At 42.1% G+C, this 14393-nt stretch overlaps 1 protein-coding gene across 8 annotated transcripts in view; it reads left to right on the top strand.

The window, feature by feature from the left end:
- FRY (FRY microtubule binding protein) overlaps positions 1-14393 on the top strand; it is a 367201-nt gene that overhangs the window by 245167 nt on the left and 107641 nt on the right. For all 8 annotated transcript variants that reach the window (XM_061628447.1, XM_061628442.1, XM_061628443.1 and 5 more), the window contains 4 exons: positions 957-1047; positions 6345-6427; positions 6989-7139; positions 12787-12890. In XM_061628447.1, coding sequence (XP_061484431.1) covers positions 957-1047; positions 6345-6427; positions 6989-7139; positions 12787-12890 — 429 coding nt within the window. The remainder of the gene's footprint in view (positions 1-956; positions 1048-6344; positions 6428-6988; positions 7140-12786; positions 12891-14393) is intronic.

The following is a 14393-nucleotide window of genomic DNA, read 5'->3' as shown; positions in this document are numbered from 1 at the left end:
AATGCAGAAGTGACTGTCTTCAGACCAGGGCTGGCCCTTAAGGGACTCTAGTTCTCTAAAAGGGGGCTGAGCCTAGAAGAAGTGGATTGGAGGCAGAGATGCAGAAGGCCTCAATATACTTCCAACTTTGTTGGGAATGAGTTGGCTACTAGGAGTACTCCTTGGTGTAGTGATAATTAACCTGCCTTGCTCCTTGAATTCTTCCATGGGACCAGGACAGCAATGCTTATGTTTGGGTGTCATGGTAAACTATGGTTTGGCGCAATGTGAATGAGTCTAGTCTCCTCCTAGACTTGCATGCTGCACCTTCCCCTCTCCTCCTCCAGTGTGGTTGGGAAGAGGAGTTTGGAAGCTTTTGTTTTTGCTTAACCATCATTTGCTGTGTGGTCTGGTGTATCAAACTGTGCCTAACACTAATTATGATCAGTTTCCAACAAGCGATTTTGGAAGATTTGAAATTAACCTGGTTTGGATGACATAGGAAACCTAGGTAAAAATGGAAGTGAAAGCTTCTGAACTCCTCCTCCTCAGGTTCAGTGAAAGAAGAGAGGGGATGTGGGAGTAATCAAGTCTGGAAGGAGGGGATAGGCTCATTTATGTTACCATCAATCAGGTGTGGGGAACTTGGAGGAAGCTTTCTCTGAGCCTAATCTCCCACTCATTGCAGGGGATGGAAGGAGGGCAAAAGAAAAACACTGCGTTATAGCTATTTTCTTCTAACACTGGAATATACCTGTTTTCTTCTAACACTGATATCAATGTAATATGTTTGGATATTCTGAGAAATGGTGTGGGACTGACTTATTGTTGTGCATAGATAGCTTATAATTTCTGTATTACATCAGGTTGTTTAGTGCTTGGGATTTTTTTTCTTCGTCTGAACCTTTCAAACTTGTGTAAGTACTTTGTGGTTTGTTTAAATACATTAATAATATACATTGGTTTTACGTGTATAGGAACCACGTCAAGCAGTAACACTGTAGTAGCTGGCCAAGACAGTTTTCCTGACATTGAAGATAACAGAATTGTGAAAGAAACAGATGAAAGGTTTGTAGTCTGATGAATCAGAATCTGTTTGTCTGACTGTCTTTCTACACATAAAGTCCCTGGACCAAAAAGGCTAGATTTTCCAACTGGAGTAAATCACAGTACATCATGAGGGAGATAGTGGGTGATAACAGGGGTGCAACCCTGTTACTTCTATTCGATCTCTCAGTGGCTTTTGATACCATTCACCATGGTATCCTCCTGGACCGACAGTGGGATGGGTATTGGGGGCACCGCATTACAGTAGTTCTGTTCTTACCTACAGGGCTGTGTTCAGAGAGTAGCACTGAGTGAGTACTCCTCAGCCCCCTGGCACTTGTGCTATCAGGTTCCGCAGGGTACTATCCTTTCCTCAGCGCTATTTAACATCTATATGAAGCTGTTGGGAACGGTCATTAGGAGTTTTGGAGCAAGGTGTCATCAGTATCCTGGTGACACACAGCTCTATTTCTCCATAACATCTGAATCAGGAGAGGCTATTAAAGCTCTGGATCGGTGACTGAATGCAATGGTTGACTGGATGAGGGCCAATAAACTGTGCTTGAATCCTGGGAAGATGAAGGCTCTTTGGGTGGGTGGTTCCTTTGTGCGGGAGATAGGTTTCCAGTTCTGGATGGGGCCACACTCAGCACTGAAGGATCAAGTGTGTATCTTGGGGGTACATTTGAGGACAAGGGTCCTCTGTGGCTAGGAGTGCCTTTTACCAACTTTGTGTGGTTCACCAGTTACAGCTGTTCCTGGACAGAACCACCCCTGTTCCTAGTGAGTCATGTCTTCTCATTATGTGTCCAAAGTATGATAACCTCATCATTTTAGCTTCTAATGATAGTTCTGGTTTAATTTGTTCTAACACCCAATTATAGGTCTTTTTCGCAGTCCATGGTATGCGCAAAGCTCTCCTCCAACACCACATTTCAAAGGAGCTGATTTTTCTCTTATCCGCTTTTTTCACTGTCCAACTTTCACATCTATACATAGAGATTGGGAATACCATGGACTGAATGATCCTGACTTTGGTGTTCAGTGATGCATCTTTGCATTTGAGGTCCTTTTCTAGTTCTCTCATAGCTGTCCTACCCAGTCCTAGCCGCCTTCTGATTTCTTGACTATTGTCTCCATTTTGGTTAATGACTGTGCCAAGGTATTGATAATCCTTGACAAGTTCAGTGTCCCTCATTGTCAGCTTTAAAGTTACATAAATCTTCTGTTGTCATTACTTTAGTCTTCTTGAAGTTCAGGTGTAGTCCTGCTTTTATGCTTTAACTTTCATCAGCATTCGTTTCAAATCATTACTGTTTTCTGCTAGTAGTATGGTATCATCTGCATATCTTAAATTATTGATATTTCACCCTCCAGTTTTCACACTTCCTTCATCTTGGTCCAATTCTGCTTTCCATATGATATGTTCTGCATATAGATTAAACAAATAGGGTGATAAAATACACCCCTGTCTCACACGCTTTCCGATGGGGAACCGATCGGTTTCTCCATATGCTGTCCTTACAGTAGCCTCTTGCCCAGAGTCTTGGTTGCGTATCAGGACAATCAGATGCTGTGGCACCCCCATTTCTTTTAAAGCATTCCATAGTTTTTCCTGATCTATACAATCAAAGGCTTTGCTGTAATCTATAAAGCACAGGGTGATTTTCTTCCTTCCTTGGTCCGTTCAATTATCCAACGTATGTTTGCGATATGATCTCTGGTACGTCTTAACTGTCTAAATCCAGCTTGGACATCTGGCACTTCTCGCTCCATATATGGTAACAGCCTTTGTTGTAGAATCTTGAGCATTAAAAGCAAGAGTTGTTTAAAAGTAAGAGTTGTTTGTTTTTATTATGAATAATTTCAGGAACACTCTCATGGAAAAGTAGTATGAAAGTTGTATAAATAAAGAGGTTTTATACAGTGCCTTTCAAAAGTAAGCAGACCCCGGACTAATGCTCTCATATTACTGAATTAAAATGGTACATTGTAATTTTGTTCTGTATTATATTTTATTTTGAAACACTGAAACTCAAAATCAATTATTGTGAGGTGACTGGTTTTATGTTGGGAAATGTTTGGAAGAAACGTACAAAACTGAAACATGTTGCTTGCATAAGTATTCAATCCCTGTTCTGTGGAAGCTCCCAGTTTACACAGATGAAAGAAATTGTATTATTTATTTATTTATTTATTACATGTATACCCTGCCTTTTCATGATTGAAACCGAAGGCCCTATTGAGGACACAATTATCTTACCTTTGGCCGTCACTTGTGAACCATTAAAGTTGCCATCACATTGTCAGGATAAAAACCCTACTGTTGAAGGATCATTGGTCAGGCTGTGGATCTGAAGGAAAATGAAGACCAAAGAGCATTCTACAGAAGAGAGAGATAATGTAATACAAATTCATAGATTCAAGTGTTTGGATATCCCAGTGAGCACAGTTGGATCAATAATCAGGAAGTGGAAGCTGCATCACACCACCCAGGCACTGCCAAGAAAAGGCCGTCCCTCAAAACACAGTGCTCGAACAAGAAGGAGACTTGTGAGAGAAGCCACAGAGAGGCCAACAATCACTTGGAAGGAGCTATAGAGTTCAGTGACTGGGAGTACCAGTCAACCATATCAAGAGCTCTGCATAACACTGGCCTGTATGGGAGGTTGGCAAGAAAGAAGCCATTACTCAAAAAGTACCATCTGAAAGCATATCTGGAGTTTACCAGAAAGCATGAGAGTACCCCAGCTACAATGTGGGAAAAGGTTTTGTAGTCAGATGAGACCAAGATAGAGCTTTTTGGCCCAAACTCAAAGTGCTATGTGTGGTGCAAACCTAACACTGCCCATGCCTCAAGACACACCATCCCTACAGTGAAGTATGGTGGTGACAGCATCATGCTGTAGGGATGCTTCTCATCAGCAGGGACTGGGCATCTTGTTAAAACTGAAGGAAGAACGGATGGAGCAAAATACAGGGAAATCCTGCAAGAGAACCTGCTTCAGTCCACAAAAAAACTGAAGCTTGGGAGGAAATTCCCTTTTCAGCACGACAGTGATCCCAATCACAAGGCCAAAGCAACATTGGAATGGCTCAAGAACAAAAAGGTGAATGTCCTACAGTGGCTCAGTCAAAGTCCTGATCTCAATTCCATTGAGAATCTGTGGTGCTCTTTGAAAATTGTGGTCCACAAGCAATGTCCAACCAACCTGAATGACCTGGAGTGAATCTGCCAAGAAGAATGGACCAAAATCCCTCAGACACTGTGAGAAAGCTGGTAGATACGTACCCCAAAAGACTTAAAGCTGTTATTGCAGCGAAAAGTAGCTCTATCAAATATTAATGTGTTGGGTTGAATACTTAAGCAAGCAACATGTTTCAGTTGTTTGTTTCTTACAAACATTTATGTCACCTCACAACAATTGATTTTGAGTTTCAAATAGCATACAGAATGAAATTACAATGTACCATTTGTAATTTAGTAATATGAGAGCATTGGTCAGGGGTCTAGTTACTTTTGCAAGGCACTGTATATATTTTCTTCCCTTTTGTGTTTACTCCTCTGTTTATGGTAAATTCAGCTTCTGAATACAAGATTTCACAGTTTAGCAGGCTCATCATCTTTATTAATTTTTCCATGACATACACCTGATAGCAAATAGACACCACAGTGATCAAACCAGTGTAATAATATATATGTATAGATTGACCCAGATAGAGTTATCAACAGAAGAGACTGCATTAACAACTGGTGAATAAATCATTTCGCTTCTTCCTTTTCCTTACAAAAACATGTATAGCAGTATTGTTTCAACTGGAATTTTCAAAAGTATGACATAAACATTCAGAACATTTATCTTTCATCCAGCTTTAAAGGTAAAGGTGTCCCTACACTTGTAGTGCGAGTCGTTTCTGACTCTTAGAGTGACGTCTTGCGATGTTTACTGGGCAGACCGTATATATGGGGTGGGATTGCCAGTTCCGTCCCCAGCCTTTCTTTACCCCCCAGCATATGCCGGGTACTCATTTTACCGACCACGGATGGATGGAAGGCTGAGTGGACCTCGACCCCTTTTATCAGAGATTCGACTTCCTCCTTCCATCGGAATCGAACTCTGGCCGTGAGCAGAGCTTTCGGCTACATTACCGCCGCTTACCACTCTGCACCACGGAGCTTTAGCCTGCATATTTCGTCAAGGGTGAATAAATAAATTGTGTGTATGAGGCCTACCAAACTCTCAGCACTAAAACTTGCTGGAGATAATTTCAGAGTTCGAAAGCAGGGGGGAACTGACATGTTACACTGCTTCTCTTTTTGAACTTTCTAGGGAAGACTAATCAGAAGATTATCAATTTATCAAAGTTCTCTGGTAATGTGTGCTGCATCAGAGAAAGCAAAATGCTTTAGTGGTACAGTTCTACAAAGATAATCGCACATGCCTGTACTTGTGGAATTTTCTATAGCATTAGTTTGTTAGTTTGACAACCCAATTCTATGCACATACTGTCAAAGTCTCACTGAGTTCACAGAGGCTCACTCACAAGTAGGTATGCATAGGATCACAGGGTCAGATTGTAGTAATAAAAGTTAGTAGAGTGTAAAATTATACAGACATGCATATATTAAATAGATCAGCTAAGGTTATTAGGATAAAATATGTATGCTTTAATTTGGATTCCTGCGTTGAGTAGGGGGTTGGACTCGATGGCCTTATAGGCCCTGTCCAACTCTATGATTCTATGAAATAGTTTTATTGTAAAGACAATGAGTGTCAGAATAGTTTAAGATAAATTGTCTTATTAAAACCACTCATGTGGGTGGTGCTTTGAATTCAGACCCATTTATTTCATTGAGATTAAGCATGCTTAACACTGTTGGGATTGTGGCCCATGACTTTTGCCATTTCTACTAAATGGAAGTTAAATTATCTGAATTGGATCATACATATAATTGGCTCTTGTTACTATTACAGTTTTTCAAATTAGATTTTTGCAGCTTGCCCAAGAGCAAAGGGTAGTGGCCATGGAACCAGTCACACATTGGACCCCTTAAGACAACTATGGACCAATTTGGATGCTGGTTATCACTGTAATATAAGTCTCGAGAGTGGGTATGCAAAAGAAACACGTGTCCTGGGTATCCATGGGCCCAAGGACCAGATGGTTTCCTAGTTTTGTAAGCACTCAAGTTAGCTCAAAATTCATCCACTTACTCAGAGAATGATTGTCTGATTCATCTTTTGAGAATCTTCAGAATAAACCCTCTTGAGCCCAAACTATGATCATAGAGAACATTTTCCTTTGTTCTTTCCAAGGTTCAGCAATGTGATCAGAGCACATAATCGACTGGAATCAAGATACAGTAATAGCTCTGGAGGATCTTACGATGATGACAAAAGTATGACTTGACATTTGGTTACTTTTAAGTTTTGTGAGTAATGTTATAATGATAAGCATGAGCCAGTCAGGGCTAAGTGTGTTGAAGTCCAATTGATTTCCTTGGAAAATTAAGCACATGCTTAAATCTTTCCCATTGAAATCATTGAGACATTAAAGTTCTTCAGTCTGGCAGGTCAGTCTGGCAGGATTGTACACAGTGTCTTTAGCTCAGTTTAAAAAAATATGAAAGGGAATTGTGATTCAAATGGCAAAATGTAGCTAACATTCATACTACTTGTGCCATATCTACATTAAGGTTTGCTAAAGTCACTGTTAATTTGGCATAGTCATAATCACTTTATTTGTATATCACTTTTCTGTTCACGTTAAAGTGGTTCACAATACAGCAGGACAACCCAGCAAACAAAAATATAAGTACATCAGCAAAACAGAGCTGTCCTGTTTATATCTCCATATAAAGGCAAATGGCAGGGGTAATGCATTTGACTTGCATTGTCTGTACTGAAGTGGGAACATCACTAGATTCCCTACTCATTTGCTATAATATCTTACTCTGCAGATGATCCTGTTTCTCCATACACAAGCTGGCTATTGAATATCGTGGAGACCAAACAGCCACAACCTTTGCCGATGCCATTTAATGGAGGGTGCTGGGCACCGCTTGTTGACTACCTCCCAGAAACTATTACACCACGAGGACCACTTCATAGGTAAGCTGAATGATAAAATTATTGCCCTCCAAAATAGTTTACCCACACCATCTTCTAATTGTATATTAGTACATTTGTACAGTCCTGCAAATATTTCTGATGTGTTCTATGAATTTTAAGGAATCGGGTAATGCATTTTTCTCATTATTTCATTGTTTTATTCAGGAGGTTTTGGAATTCTGGTATTTTTATAATGTTAATTACCTTGTATAGCATGTAATCATATGTGCAAATAAGAGTAGATGCACACGGGGTGATTATGTGCTGCACAGAATATTTATAAATTAGACAAGGCAAAGATTTAAATAATTCTCCCTCCCCCCCAAATGCTCTTGCCTTTCAGCAGAGAGTTAAGTGGAATCTGGTTCTCTGACTGAGTCCAACATGTCCATGTACAACATAAATACCGTCTGCCCAGCTACACATTATTTTTTTTACCAGGTGCATGGGCCAAGGAACCGAGTGCAAGTTGAACCCCTTCAGAAAACTGATCATTGTATGAATCTTCACTGCATTAGACGTCATATTAACCCTGCTGTAAAAGACATGTAGCATGTCACTTTTCCTTAAAAAAATGAAATAGAGACATTCATACTGTGTGGGGAAAATTAATTTGTGAATCTGCTCTAAGATTCAAGATGAAGAACCTGATTTAAAAGGCATCATCTGTACTCGCCCCCCCCCGCAGTCTAATATTCCTGCCACATTCTGTGTGTTTTTCTTATATCAAAATTATTTTCTTATATAATCTACACTGACAGGCATAATTTCATTTTGATTCCAGTGCTAAATGTAGACATCATGACTCGTTATCAAATTAATTACATTTTTAAAAGCATAAAGCTTCTGACTTCATGTAAAAAACTTGTTCGCTTCCCCCATGCTACAGATAATGCAGGTTGGGATCTTTGCAGGGCAGAGAACTATAGCCCTGGCACTTCTCAGTGAGGTTTCATGTGCTGGTTAGGAGCTCAGGACACACCTATATCAAATGCATGTTCTGGAAACTAGGCATGCCAAAGGAATATGAATGTGATGGCAAGGGAGACATTTCTAGGGGATAATCAGTGGCTGGGTATGCGTACCTTTGCCTTTCCTGCCCCTGAAATTCTGCACTAGAAATGCCCTCAGCAGACCCCTTTCCTTCAAACTAGGCTGGCTCTGAACCTGGTTGGGGAAAACAGACTAAAAACAGGCGTGGGAAGATATTTGCAGGAGAGAATTGGTGGGCATGGAAAAATGTCCATCCATTAGCCCCAGCTGCTCTTCATTTACCTAGCCATGTTGTACATGGCTGGCCCTGTACTTAAAATGGCAGTGGTTCCCAAGCCTTTTCCCCCACAGACCGCTTGAAAATTGCTAAGGGTCTTGGTGGACCACTTAATTATATCTTCTGCCTGTTTAGCAAGTTGTGTGATTTTTAATTGCATTGTTATTGCTTCTTTTATTTATTTTATTGTGTTACAATTGGAATTTCATAGACTTCAAATTCAGATTTGTTGAAATTTCTTCACAAACATGCCATGGACCACCTGAATGAAGCTCATGGACCACTGGTGGTCTTTAGACCACAGCTTGGGAGCCCTAGTCTATAGAATTGTTTTAACATAGAGAAAGGCCAGTGCCAGAGAATGAGTGTGCTAAATTAAGAAAGATAACACTTCACATTGTTGAGCATTCCTTGCATCCCTGAGCATCCCTGCAGGAATCTCAATGGGGAGGGGGTGCGCATCCATCATGTGGCCATGCTCACCAACTGCAACTGTAGTTTTCATCCCTGATGCTACAACAATTGAAAGAATAACTGAGGGAATCCCGGTTAGTAGATTTGGCCAGAGACCTGTCAGCTTCAATATGTCCTGGAGAAGATGGGGGCTGCTAGACCCTTCTCCCAGGACTGGAGGGGGGGGGCTCAGCACATTCAGGCTTCCGACCTGCTGCATGCAGTTGCAGCTTCAAGACCACCACCAACCAACCGCACATCACCGGATCCACATGCAGCTGCTCAAGGCAGACACCATGGCTATGTGGAAGACCAGAGCACAGACCCAGATAATAAGTCAATTGTTTTGGATGAGGAAGAGTGGAGCTGGGATTTGGAACCCAAAGAGGTTTCTACCAACAGGATCTTCCAAGAAGCCCACTTTCTTCCCCTCTTGTGCAAGGCGACGGGAGCACCGAGTTTGAATTCCCCAGAAGATTCTCCAGCCCAAGATGCATGTAGGGTTTCTATTGAGTGTCAGGACCAATAACCCAAATCTAGAGTGCTGAAACTCCCATCCTTAGTCAATTCAATGTCCCTTTGCAGTTTAGTTCTGCAGTTCTGACAACCATAAATATTATACACTGCAGCTACAGCTTATGGATCAGCTGAAAGCCCCGCTGAGGGATGCTCCCATAGTAAATTGTTAAGCCCGTCCTTGAACCCAAAGGACTTGGTTGCCCATCTCAAGGACCATGCAGAACCCAAGATGGATTAGGGCCTCAGAAGAATCCATGAGGCTAGCGCATTATCAATTTGGGCAGTATTGGCCTCCTTTGCATTTGCTAGGGCTTCCCTCCTTTGGTGGGAAGATTTATGGGACAGCCCATAGCAGGACCCAGCTTGAGTCCCCAAGTCCCTGCTGAAAATCTCCCGGGAGATGACCTTCATGACTGATGCATCAATGGATGCCACATAACTTGCAACACGGTCACTGGGTGTCTTTACTTAGAAGGACACTGTGGTTACACCATTGGGACGCAGGCCCCATGGCTCACTCTACTCTGGCCTCAAAACCCTACATAGGAGGTAAGGTGTTGGCTGATGCCGCCCTCACAGGCATTCTGGAATCTAAAAAAAAGAAGAAATTCCTCAGCCAGGAAAAGAGATAATAGAAGGTCTTTTCAGAGAACCTTCATCCTTATCAGACGTCCCAGCCCTTTTGAGGCTCCAGGCCATCAGGAGGGGCTAAGGAGGGCTGACCCAGGCACCCCTTTTGGAATAGACAGAGCAGCCGGGTCAGGGGCCAAAATCACTTCCACAACAGGACCATATTCGGGTCTCTATCACATGGAAACAAACACCAATTCTGGCACCAGCACCACTGTGGTGGGAGGTCACCTCCAGCGGTTCGCCCTTCAATTGAGGGACATATCATTGGACCAATAGGTGCAGCAGACCCACTGGCATGGACTATGTCTTGAATTCACATCCTCGCCTCACCCTAGGTTCATACCATCTCCCAGCTTGACATTTCCACACAAAAGGGAGAGGATCCACTCGGCAATCTCTCACCTGCTGCAGATAGCAGTAATAGAATCTGTTTCCACGGGAGAGAGATTTTTGGGAAACTACTCACTCATCATTACAGTTGGGAGAAAAGACGATGTGTTTAGAGCGGTAGTGGACCAGAACCTGAACAAGCACTTCACATGCCACAAGTTTCTCATGGACACCTTACTTCACCTCAATAGACTTGAAGGAGGCATACCTACATACCTCTGTTTTTCCACATCACCGATGGTACCTCAGGTTCACGGTAGAGGGAGACCATTTCCAATACAGGTCCATGCCAGTCCATTGTCTACCTCCAGGGTCTTCACAAAGTCATGGTGACCCTGATGGCATGCCTCAGGACGCAGGGAGCACACATTTTTCCCTACCTGGAAGATTTCCTAATTTGATCCCCATTGATTTACAAATCATGGGAGGATCTACACATCACCTTACCCTGTCTGAAGGACCATGGCCTTAATCAATCATGCCAAGAACCAGTTGTTCCCATCTCTTTGCCTAGTGCACGGAATTATTAGACTGGCACAGGACAGAATAAACAAGACATGTACAGCGATGTCACATCTTCTGGCCTCTACATCAGTGGACCCCGTACAGTGGGCAGCAGCCCTAGGATTGATGGTTTCTACATTCCAAACCACTCCTGGGGCATGTCACCATTTGCATCCCCTACAGTGGTTGCTATTGCCGTTCCAAGGGACATAGTGCCCAGACGTCACCGAAGGCTATCGCTGTCACCAAGGTTCATCACTCCTTACAGTGATGGACACATGAACTCAATCTGTAGGGGAATTCCATTTCATGACCCTAGGCAAACACTCATCAAATCGGATGCCACCTCCACAAGATGGGGTGCTATATATGATGGCCAGATGATCCAAGGATCTTGGTTTACACAGGAGTCTTTACTTCCCACTGACTGCCCTTCGGAACCTCCCTTCAAACTACTCAGTAAAGTTTCTCTCCACCTACTTCCCCCAGACCAATAATGTTGTTACAGCCCAGCCATATTCCTGCCCTATATGGATAAGCTTTGGTATGTCTCACCTGAGGTCATCTTTACATGCACAGGAGAAAAGACATATGGTCTTACCTTGAAATGGTTTTCTCTGTGCATGTCAAAGATGACCTCAGGGCCACTCCTTGTGAGGGCTGGGCTGCCATAGTTGTTTAAGTGAGCTTGTGTTTAGCAGAGAGTGTGTGAGTGCTGTTTTTCTTCAGTTGTGTTTTCTACAGATTAAGTCTGTACTCATCTAATTTGCTTGTCATAAAGAACTGAGATAAGGAACCACAGGAAGCAGGAAGTCCCTGCAAAATTGAACAGCGCTCTTTCTGTCTTCATGTGCTAGGTGGAGCTAGCTACCCACCTGAGGTCATCCTTGACATGCACAGAGAAAACTGTTTCACGATAAGACCAAATGTCTTATCTGAAACATAGCCTTGTGAAGTGGTGACAGGTGTCTTTCAGAATCACCTTTCCAACCTTGGCTCCTGCTGGGAGGAAGGGCAGGATATAAATCAAATAATAAATAAATAAAAGCTTGTTTTGAATGAGTCAAAGGACAATCCTAATTCCCCCCCCACACACACACATACACACTGATAGTTGGAGGAGGTGTTAGGATGGCATGTAGGTTCTCTAAACTGGCCACCAGCAGCAGAGATGAGCACTGCTGGGAGAGGGGGTGGGCTCCAACATGACAGAGGCTCCAGCTTTGCTCTGGTAAGCAGAAAGCTACAACAGTCAGTGGAGAGCCCTGAATAGGGTATTTCAGGATGGAAGCAGAACACTGGTGCAGATCCCTTAGGGGTCACGAAGCAACAAAGAATGGGGACTCCACCTCCTTTTTGCCCTGGCTGGCGTGACTGACAGGGCTAAGATTTGGATTGCTGATAGTGTGTTAAGTTTTAAAATAGATCCATGTATTTATTTGATTGTTAATCCACCCATCAGTTAAGATCCCATGATGGTTTACAATACCTGGTCAAAACAATAAACAAATTCAATAAATAAACTATTAGAAATACAAAATCATCACATTTAAAGAGAGAACCACCAATCAAATCAGGTCACTACAATACTATACAGCATCAGAAAGCATTATTATCATGGCCTTGAACATTTCTGTATACTTCCTGTTTAGAACATACTTCCATATGCTTCTACCATTACACTTCATTAATACCCAACCAGGTCCAGTATCTTTGTGGAACAAGCATTCAACTTTATTGTATTTATTTCATCATTCATAGCTTAGGTTATCACATTGTGCCTAAGATGCTCCTGACACTATCAGTTATTGCATGAATGCTGCCATTTTCCTCCCATCTTGCAATGTTTGTATTGATTCATCTTATTTTTCTTGTTAGGTGCAATATTGCTGTCATCTTCATGACTGAGATGGTTGTAGATCACAGTGTAAGAGAAGATTGGGCCCTCCACCTCCCATTATTATTGCATGCTCTCTTTTTAGGTAAGAATTAATGAGCAAGAACTGGTTAAAATTGAGTTTCTAACTCAATTTTACACCATCTTCCTCCACCTTCATGCACTTACAGGCTTTTGTTACAGTATTATTGTTCCTATCTAATACTAACGCTAATCCCAGGAATTACTGTTTTGAGGATTTGTAAGTTATACAGCTGCTTCATTCTTGTAATTCCCTCCTCCCACTTTTTGCTCTATCATTTTATGAAAAGAAGTAAACTCGAAACAAATGTATATAGTTTCTCCCCAAAATGATTTGTTTGTTTATTCAGGGAAGTACAAACATGTGGATGTAAGATTTGGAACTGTTTAGTTGTCAATTGTTAGAAGTTAATAATGCCAAACAGTATCACTAACTAGTTTCACTAAGCCCAACTAAGTTATAAACAAGGGAGATTCACATGTGGTGCTAGACCAGACCCCGTGGTGCTGCGGTTGTGGATCAACATGGACTACTATTCCTGGTAAGCAGAACTCAGCTTGTGCCCAATTTGTAACCCCATTTTGGTTAGCTCTTATTATACAACTCTAAAGGGGTAGAAAAGGCTACTCCACTATTCTGCTGGCACTAGAATGGTGCAGTGGCCTTTTGCATACCACAGAGGAAAAAGACAAAGGAACATAGGAAGCTGCCTTGTACTGTGTCACATCCAGTACTGTCTACATTGATTGGCAATGGCTCTCCAGGATTTCAACAGGATTCTCTCCCAGTCCTACCTGGAGATGCCAGGGATTGAATCTGGGACCTTCTGCATGCAAGGCAGAGGCTCTTCCACTAAGCTATGGCCCTTCCTCAAAAACAGGAAAAAGTGGCAGGAAGAAGAGAACCAATGGCAGGTGTTGCCCCAAAGCTGGGGCTCGTATCTTGTGCCAACAAAGTTGGAAAGGGGTGAGCTGTCTCTGCAGCAGCACCAAGAACCCTTACATTGGATCCTATGAGCTGTTCAGGCAGTTAGTTTTTAAATAAGATAATTAGTTAAGCTGAAGGATCAGCATATGGAATTAGCATAGGTTTGCTCAAGCTCAGCTAAAAAAAGGTAAATGCTAAAGGCAAATGTTAAATGGCAGCTGAGAAATTACAACTAGTAAGGAATTATAAGTTTTAAGTGCTAAATGGGATTTTAAAACCTTGATTTGTCTAACTATTTTGCCAGTATTGAATGAAAGAGGAAAGAGAAATGGAGTAAATTTTAGCAAAATATCCCCCCCCCCGGATAATCCCTGTCAGTGGATGTGAGCCTCAGGGAACCATGCAAATAAATATTTGCATGAAGGAATTGCAGGCCAGACCTTTTCTTGTTGTATCAGTAAATATTCTTTATTCAATCCCCCCCCCCATAAATCATTAAGCCCATCTGTTCGCAGGAGGTTAGGAAACAGAGCTTCAAAACTCATAAATTCTTCCAAGTGAAATTGAATTTATCACCAGAAGCAGACAGCCTAACATTTTAAGACCAACACCAGATTTTTCATTTTATCTTTGTCTGAG

This window comes from Rhineura floridana, chromosome 5 (genome assembly GCF_030035675.1).
Source record: "Rhineura floridana isolate rRhiFlo1 chromosome 5, rRhiFlo1.hap2, whole genome shotgun sequence".
Classification (NCBI taxonomy): domain Eukaryota; kingdom Metazoa; phylum Chordata; class Lepidosauria; order Squamata; family Rhineuridae; genus Rhineura; species Rhineura floridana.
This window is presented reverse-complemented; position numbering and strand designations above follow the sequence as displayed.